Source organism: Sinohyriopsis cumingii, chromosome 18 (genome assembly GCF_028554795.1).
Source record: "Sinohyriopsis cumingii isolate HCF-2022 chromosome 18, ASM2855479v2, whole genome shotgun sequence".
Lineage (NCBI taxonomy): Eukaryota > Metazoa > Mollusca > Bivalvia > Unionida > Unionidae > Sinohyriopsis > Sinohyriopsis cumingii.
In genome coordinates, this window is record NC_142978.1 from 37,583,013 (window position 1) to 37,593,174 (window position 10,162).

The 10,162-nt window shown below is 32.4% G+C and overlaps 1 protein-coding gene across 3 annotated transcripts in view; it reads left to right on the plus strand.

The window, feature by feature from the left end:
* The window catches only part of LOC149776419 (uncharacterized), a 33,906-nt gene extending 25,070 nt beyond the window's left edge, over positions 1-8,836 (plus strand). For all 3 annotated transcript variants that reach the window (XM_089940831.1, XM_089940832.1, XM_089940833.1), the window contains one exon: positions 285-8,836. In XM_089940831.1, the coding sequence (XP_089796957.1) occupies positions 285-560 (276 nt within the window). In that variant the 3' untranslated portion in view covers positions 561-8,836. The remainder of the gene's footprint in view (positions 1-284) is intronic.
* Positions 8,837-10,162: the final 1,326 nt, after the last annotated feature.

Below are 10,162 nucleotides of genomic sequence, written 5' to 3' on the forward strand. Positions count from 1 at the left end.
TAAAGTCACTTTACACATCTGTGAGTATGCATAAAGACACTTTATGTTTCAGATTTGCATGTACTTCCTAATGTTAGTGTCTGTATGTGTAGGTAAAGTTACTTTACATTTCAGATAATTTTTTATGGAGTTTAAGATGCATGCTATTCCATAGACCTGCCTGACATAGTCAGCTGCTTATGTACAATGTTATAAAAGAAATCGGGTTTGAGGATAAGTATATGCTATTTATACAAGCTCTCAGTCATAGTTTGGTTTGATCATATCATTGTTTCTCTTTCTAGGTGGCACAGATCCGAAATGATGCTCAAGAAATCAAACAAAACGCCACAGTTCTGTCAGAATATGTTGGCACCATTTCAAAGGCGAACTACACTGCCACCATTGAAAATGCTAGAGCTGTTGGCCTGAAGAGACTCTTTAGTGACTTGAATATCACAGACCAGAAGTACAAGAGCAGTTTTGACTATCTCCGGACACTAAAGGACCTGTCAAATATTTATTTGACAGTCGATTTCCAGCAAAGAATTGCTGGATCATTTGGATCAGGATCTAAATAACATGGTTCAATACATTCTTATTCATCTAAACTCTTCCACGACTTAAAGAGATCTAGTTTGAACATGGTTCAATACATTCTTATTCATTTAAGCTCTTCCATGACTTAAAGAGATCTAGTTTGAACATGGTTAAATACATTCTTATTCATCTAAACTCTTTCATGACTTAAAGAGATCTAGTTTGAACATGGTTCAATACATTCTTATTCATTTAAGCTCTTACATGACTTAAAGAGATCTAGTTTGATAAAAATATCACTGAGTCCTGCATGAGTCGGTTTGACGACTTTTGTACGGAGCAAATTTAGGGCATTATTTTGGGATTTGGTTTGGGTCAAAAATTAGACATATTTGGTTGTGAAGGGGGGAGCCGAAATGGAATTTTATGGTTATAATGCAGACTTCTGTTTGTAGTAAATTAACTTTCAAAGGCCCATAGCATAAATTTATACACAGCATCATATGAAGTCAGTTTTTTCTTCTGGTCAAAAGAAATTTAATCTTTATTTGGTGGCATGTGCAATCTGTTGTGATGCTACTTTACAAGATGTAACAACTTTGTTTTAAATTTATATAAAAAAGATTATAAATCAAAAGAAAGTTTACTTGTACTTTAGAATAATCTTCTTAATTTTGTAAAGTTTATACCTTTGTTTTTTTAATCCATATTACTCTTTGATATTACTATATAATTTGTCCTTTGATATTACTCTATTAATTATCCTTTGATAGTACTGTATTAATTGTCCTTTGATAATACTGTATTAATTGTCCTTTGATAATACTGTATTAGTTGTCCATTGATAATACTGTATTAATTATCCTTTGATAATACTGTATTAATTGTTCGTTAATATTACTCTCTTAAGTGTCCTTTGATATTACTATATAATTTGTCCTTTGATATTACTCTATTAATTATCCTTTGATAGTACTGTATTAATTGTCCTTTGATAATACTGTATTAATTGTCCTTTGATAATACTGTATTAATTATCCTTTGATAATACTGTATTAATTGTCCTTTGATAATACTGTATTAGTTGTCCATTGATAATACTGTATTAATTATCCTTTGATAATACTGTATTAATTATCCTTTGATAATACTGTATTAATTATCCTTTGATAATACTGTATTAATTGTCCTTTGATAATACTGTATTAGTTGTCCATTGATAATACTGTATTAATTATCCTTTGATAATACTGTATTAATTATCCTTTGATAATACTGTATTAATTATCCTTTGATAATACTGTATTAATTGTCCTTTGATAATACTGTATTAATTATCCTTTGATAATACTGTATTAATTGTCCTTTGATAATACTGTATTAGTTGTCCATTGATAATACTGTATTAATTATCCTTTGATAATACTGTATTAATTGTCCTTTGATAATACTGTATTAATTATCCTTTGATAATACTGTATTAATTATCCTTTGATAATACTGTATTAATTATCCTTTGATAATACTGTATTAATTGTCCATTGATAATACTGTATTAGTTGTCCATTGATAATACTGTATTAATTATCCTTTGATAATACTGTATTAATTATCCTTTGATAATACTGTATTAATTGTCCTTTGATAATACTGTATTAATTATCCTTTGATAATACTGTATTAATTGTTCGTTAATATTACTCTCTTAAGTGTCCTTTGATATTACTGTATTAATTGTCCTTTGATAATACTGTATTAGTTGTCCATTGATAATACTGTATTGATTGACTTGTAACCTGTAGTGTAATTTTCATTGAAGTGCAGCACTGATTCATTTCTTAAAAGTGGAAAAGATATTTTATCTGCTATCAAAGCAAAGCTTGATACGAGTTTATTCGTGGTATGTGAGTGAATATTTTAAATGTACTGTGTTTTTTCTTTCAGTTTTTTTGGATAATAAATGCTCAGTCTAGTATTATGATCCAGCTTCTTAGAAAAATATTCACTGATGTTCATTTTTATAAATTTATAAAAACACAATCTAAACTTGTAATGTGTGTTTACACTTTTATAATGTTAGGAATCTTACTATATAAACTTGTGTACAAGTTAAGTCCAACTGCAAAAATAACATACACCCTAATCTACTGTCACAGAATGTGCCAGCAGGTCAGGGTCTGTATTGTTTATTCTACTGAATGATCTAACAAATTGCATAGACCCAGACCTGCCAGCACATTATGTGATGGCAGAACTGGATCATTACAGTTTACAGAGATGCTCATGGCCCTTATTTTTGGTGTGAATGTCCCAAATTGCTAAGCCTGTTCACAAATCATGCCACCATAGACAAAACAATTATGATTTTTCATTAAAAATAAACCAAAAATAATAATCAGAACAGCTCATTTGAGTCCTCAGTGTTTTCTAGTATCTTGTGTCAGATGATCATTTTCATGCCATTATCTAGATGCTTCATTTCATTTGTTTTCTTCATGATGTACTGTGCTGTTTGTTTCTTTTTAATTACATTTCTAAATATTTGTGTTTATTTGTGAACTAGAATCGGCAGAGTTTCTGTAAACCTTTCATGTGTGTCTTGACTTTAAAATGCCAGACAGTGATTGCAAGCCCACTATAATTGCCATGAAATGACATTGGAAATGGAGTTTTGGCAAAGCTGAAAAGAGCTTGAAGCAGTTTGGAGACAATTAAAAGAATACGCAGAGCTGTGTTATGTAACAGTACATAGGCATGTTTTGTAATGTTTTGAAATTATTTTATCATTCTTCTGGCTTCCATGTGGAACTTCTCTTTGGTGTGGTAAGTGTCCCTAATTTTTCAGCAGTATCAGTAACTTTCTTGTTCCTAATTTCCCCAGTTGGCAGTGGGCATCCCCAATTGTAAGAGTTGACATATAAGCAGGTACATACATTATTTTAATGTGTAGAATGTACTGTAAATTTATTCTGTTATTTAACCTTTTCCTTTGGGCATACTTTACTTAGGTGTGTATAACATGCATCCCAATTTTTGACTCTGAACCAGGAGAAAAATGTAGTTAACCATATAGTGTACATTTGATATAATATATTTAAAATCTTGATAATTTCGCTTCATTGTCTTTGCATAACAACAGTCTGCCATTTTTAATAGTACATGAAAAAGTGGCAATATCAAAGGTACAATATATCTGTCAGATTAAACGGATGACCCTTTAAAGGGCCGTTTAAAGTTCACCATGTTGAAGGAGTTCAGTCTGTTGCATCAAATCCCAAATTTCTCTTTATCATCACTCTTGAAAAATTTGCTGAGTCAATTAAACATTGCTCACTCTGTCGTAACAAAACTGTGGTTTTAAATGAGAAAACCATGAACAAGGTTAATTTTCTGAAGAAAAATAAATAAACTTCAAATTTACAAGTACATAAACAAGGCAAAGTCACTACTGGTATGTTTGGTGTATCAAGCTTTAGTCAGCACTGATTACCTTGAAAGACCACACTGAATCAGCAAAGTACTGTCCACACTTAGCTGTCAATTAAATATTGTTTATTCTCTTGTAACAAAGAACCAAGCCTATTTTATAAGGAAAGTAAATTGCAAATTTACCAAGATAGATGCATAGCAGCTATTTAGCATATCAAAGCCTAGTGGGTGCTGATTACAGTGAAAAGACCAAGCTGAGCCATGGAAGCCTTAATCAATATATAGTCATAAAGATGGATCAAATACTACAATTTAAGATGAAAAATAAAAATAAGTACCAAGTTTATTTTCAAAAGAAGAAAAAAATATTAACTTTATACATTAATTGACTATTTTTGTTGCACTAAGTTACAGTTTTAACATAAAAGACTAACCATAGTCAAATATGTCCCAAAAAAATGTGCCTGTGATGATAACATTAACACTGCTTGAATTCTAAATATTATATTTAATCCAACCAAGAACAAATGAATCAAAACTATATATGATCCTGTTATGGAACACTCAACATTTACATACATGTACGGTAATCATCGTATTGATCACTGCAGTGCTGTACTTTCAGGAGCTTTAGAAAACAAGTTACCAGTCATTACGTACATGAATTTCCAGTCACAGCACAGAATAAAACCCCTCAGTGATGTGAAATGAAATGAGTTTATTAATTTAAGCAGTCAAAAAATAAGACTGTTAAGATTTGTAAGCATTATTTATTTATTTAATAAGGATAGTAGTCATGTATACAATTTAGTGACAATGCAGTGTGCAGTGGATGTAATTCACAAGAAGTGAATTTGACACATGGAGGCAGCTATAGTAACTTCAACCTTCTGTCAGATCAGCCTGCTTTAGGTTTTTTATTTCATGCCCAAAGTTGACTGAAAATGAGAACATAAGTGAAAAAGGGTGTGTTATATGCAACTAAATGCAGTATTAAAATAGGCTGAGAGTTAAAGGTACACTAGTCCTACATGTAAGACCTTGATGCTGATATTTATGTGTTGGGTGTCAGGGTCTTACTGCCTAACAAACTTAGCTGTGTAGTGTGTTTTGATGGTGACTAACATCTTAAGGAAAGTCAAATTTTCAGGAATATCTCACACAACTGGCAACTAAAATAATGGCGCTTTTCTACAAAGTAAAGTCATAATGTTTTAGTCAGACTTTACTTATTCTGATGTCTTTTCTCTAATAAATTCAAATTCTTACAAAAGAGATGGACCTGTTTTCAAGTTTTTTGGCCTACATTTCATTTGACTGGAAAACGATGACAGCTGGGAATGCCAAAATTGGGTTAAGTTGAAATATTATTCTTTAACGAAACGAATACAAATATATTTTGCTTATTGGAACTGTAAAGCAACATTTCATTTCGTTCAAGAAACATACGCCACATGAACCTACTTAAACATACTTCGGCATACCTTGACTGCCGTCCCATTGCATCAAATTCAAATGTATGTCAATGGAACATGAAATTGCGTCCATTTGCTAGTGTCATATCTTCATTCCTCCAGGATAAAGGTAGCACAGTAAGTATATTAACTGCACATAAATTAGTGGAAGAGTGTCAGTATATGCTGCCAAATGTGTGAGATATTCCTAAAACTTTGACTACTCATTCCGATGTCAAACACGCTATACAAGGCCGTTATTTGGATAGTAAGACATAGCACTAAAACAAATCCAATATGTGCTATGTCTTACATTGTAGGACTAATTGGTACACTAATGCTGTATAATATAAAGTGATAGTAGGCAATTTTGTGAATTTCTGTGAAACTCAAATTTATTCAGAGATCAGAAGAGAAATGTACATACCTGCTATATTCCCAGACAGTGTAAAGCTCAGAATGTGTTTTGAGGATGGGGAGGAGGGGACATGTACATGACAAAAAAGTCACATAGCCAAATTGAGGGGAAAAAATATTTTTTCATTTAAGTCTTTCGAAAATGACTGGAAATTAAGATTTGAATAAAAATTAACTTGTCTGTTTCCTTTAAAGCATTTAATACACTTAAAAGTTAATTGGTAGACTTGGCATAGGCAATTGTCATCACCACATATGTACATGTATATGCAACTCTCGTAATCTTGACCACACTGCCATTATAAAAAATATTAAACCAAATTTCTGTCAGACTTGAAAATTCACTGGATGGTGGAATATCGCCTCTAAGTCAATCCTGGTCAGAACTGACATGTTCTTGCTGACAGTAACAGTGGGATAGTATGATAATAATGATAGTCATAATTGTCAGAACTATGCAATGCGGTGTGACCATGAGATATCCTTGACTCCGTAGAAAACAGAAACTATGAATCACATTTAGGGACTGACCATTTCATTGGTGGGGGGAGGTGGAATTTTGTTTCTTCAATGTTTATAGGGGCCTTGTAGTAGGCCATACAGCGGTACAGATATTAATGCAATCTCTTTATCTGCATAAATCTGATGTCCTGAAAAACATGGGTCATTTGATTGTTAGTATTTGAATAAGACAGTTGAATAAAGAGAACTAATCCGAATCTTCAGTTCACCATGTCAGATAAGTTCTGGTTTGTTACATACAGCTGGTGCTGCAGACAACGGATGTCATACCCTCCATAATGACTAATGTCAGGGTTATGTTTGCAGTGTGTGCAAAGAATGACAGGTTCACCCTTGACACTGTGTTTCACACAGTCAAATTCATCAACCAGGAGTTCTGAAAATAAGCTTTGCTGGACCTGTTTCTGTGATGGTTCATTGTTTCTGCAGCTGTGTTTTGACAATTTATGTCTTATATATGGGGTAAAATCTGATGCCTCTGTTTTTGCCAATAATTCCTAATAGAGATGGTTTAAACATTCTCATTCGAGGCAGTCATTTGTATTGACTTTAGTTCTTCAACATGTATCTCTTTGAGATATTCAACTTCAAAGAAATTGGATTGTTCCGCTTAGTGTACTTTACCTATGTAGATTAGCCTAATGGGTTAATGGCCTTTCCTACATCAGTCTTCAGAGGGCATAACACATCATGTTACCTATTGACACCTTGCCTTAAAATTGCCCCTATGACATTTAGCTGTATAAACTACCATAAGGATAGTTCTGAGCAGGACTGTTTATCAATTATACCTACCGGTACACCGAATTACATCTTAAGCTTTCGTGTGTTTGGATTACGCTCTTCCAATACGTTCAGAATTAAATCAAAATAAAGCAATAAAACTTGTGTTTGTATTTTATATCATCATCTCTTTAATTCCACTCATCATAAAAAGTTGAGAATATTCTAAATAGAAAAACTGCTGCATATGAATAGCATAAGAGCTAATTTGTCCATCATAGAGCTACACGTAAGTTCCCAGTTTTCTATTTGTAGCAACTACCTGATCCATTTCCATTAAAACAGGTTTCTTAAATATGAAACTTTGCCTCAAAGATTCATTATATTGGTAATGACTATAGTTAGTGGACCAGTCTATACTTTTAAAGAAAATGGTGCCAAATATTACATGAAATGGACTTTTATGGGTTGCTTTGTGGATTAAATTTCTGAAAGCTGATGGTTCTTTTTTTAACTTTAAAACATGTCTGATCACAATTCCACACTGCTTTAGAAATTTGTAAAGAAGAGTGTGAGAGTGAAACAATACAGCAATCGGATTGAGGACAGAATCTGCGGACTTGACGATCTTTCAGAAAAGTTATAGACTTGTAGACTAGTTAAAGTGAGTGTTAAATATAAATAATATTTTGGAATGATTTGTGTTTGCATTCTGGTTCTAATCCTCATGGATTTTGCACATTTCTGACAATTATTTTGATCTGCATATCCAGGTTAGTAGTAAAATAAATGACATTTTTCATACGGTGTACTGATTTATGGCATATATTAGCTTCGATCTCATAGCCACAACAAAGTAGGGGCAATAATGTTAGTAACAGTAATATAGATTACACTTTTTATGCTCAGCTTATGATCTATAGCCAATTATATTAGCGAAAATTATGCTTACATATCTTTCGAGGTTGGCATGTATGCTTTTAGAACTCATAATCACCTGTATGTATTCCAGACTCATAAGATCTGAAGATGTTGTTGTTGTTATGGGTTTATCACCATTCCATTTTATCAGCACATTAGAATTAGTGGCAAGTGTATTTGGTGGAAGAAAAACCCTAGAGAATCCTGAGAATAGCCACTGTCCACTGGCAAGCTTTCTCACATTCCCATGTTGTCCAGGTTTGAGACTCAAACCCTTGCAGACAAAGGTGAGATTTCAGTGATCTGAAAGGGCAAGCACCTTAGACCACTTGTCCATCTTGAGTCTGTCTGAAGATGTAAAAACACAATTGATACTAACTTTTTTATACAATACCAAAATGTTTCTTGAAATAGTAGAAAACCCAATAGATTTTATTTTTGTATTTGTTAATTGACATTTTTTTTAAGACTAAAATATATGTAAAAAATCTATTGTTTGTTTGTACAATTGTTTGAAGTTTTTGCAATCATATTTTTCCTAAATCATGAACTGGCTGTATTTGTTTTAAGCATTAGAGATATTTTATTTAAATAAAAATCATAAAGCTTTTTATTATATTCTAAAAGATATTACTGCTGAGAATGTATTTCAGTTGGACAATGAAAAAAATTTCTCTGATCAAGTTTGATATACAGAAGTACCATACTATATTATTTGCTTAACAATGAGCAGACTTTCTTATATGTTATTTATTATCTTTCAGGGATTTTTGTTTACGAATTTGCAGTTCACAGTTTTAGAAACTTGACATGTATTGATGTTATGCATAATAAAGATTTATAGTTGACAAGTTTTACTAGTGTTTTTTTAGTTCATGCGTATTAGGACTTTTTCGAAGGTTAATAGTATATTTATAGTAGAAGTAAATATTTAATTTACCATTTTTAACAATGAAGACAGCTCAAACTCATGACTTAGTGTTACATACTGTTTTCTGATATCAGAATTTTACATAACTTTTGACAGAAAGTTGGTTTTATGTATGCTTGTTCAGGGAAGTGATACAAGACTATTAGACAACTCAAGATTGCCACACACATCAAGATGGATAGCTATTGGTCGGGTCATATGACAAAAATTGGTTTTATGTATGCTTATTCAGGGAAGTGATACAAGACTTAGACAATTCGAAGATTACATTACACAACAAGGTGCATAGTCACTGGTCAGATCATGTGACAAAAATTAGTTTTGTGTATCCTTATTCAGGGCAGTGACACATAACTGATAGGTAATTCAATGATTGCCATACACAACAAGATGAATAGTTTGGTCAGGTCGTGTGACAAAAGTTGGTTGTATACTATTAGACAATTCAAAAGAATGCCACATACAACAAAAAGGATAGCTATTGGTAAGATCATATGACAAAGTTGGTTTTATGTATGCTTATTCGGGGAAGTAACACAAGACTATTAGACAACTCAAGATTGCCACACACATCAAGATGGATAGCTATTGGTCGGGTCATATGACAAAAGTTGGTTTTATGTATGCTTATTCGGGGCAGTGACACAAGACTATTAGACAACTCAAGATTGCCACACACAACAAGATGGATAGCTATTGGTCGGGTCATATGAAGCAAATTGGTTTTATGTATGCTTATTCAGGGCAGTGACACAAGACTATTGTACAACTCGAGATTGCCACACACATCAAGATGGATAGCTATAAGCAGCATATATTTTTTGGGGAATAATAAATTGGGATAAGATAGCTTTGGAAGTTTTTTTCCATTGGGTCATAACAAATATCAGAATAAGGATTACACCAAAATTATATAATTTAAACTTTTCCTCTGCATCTTTAGATTGGAATAATAAATTGGGATAAGATAGCTTTGGAAGTTTTTTTCCATTGGGTCATAACAAATATCAGAATAAGGATTACACCAAAATTATATAATTTAAACTTTTCCTCTGCATCTTTAGATTTGAACTTCAGAAGCAGTTACTGATTACAATACTTCATCACAATGTAACTGAGTGGTGTGGAAGTGTGTGAACAAAGAGTGGAGCTGATTGGTTGTGTGTGCATGCATGCATCTGTATGTGTATATGTGTACCAGAATACATGTATATACCTAACTAGTTCCAGTTAGGCATATGTTGTC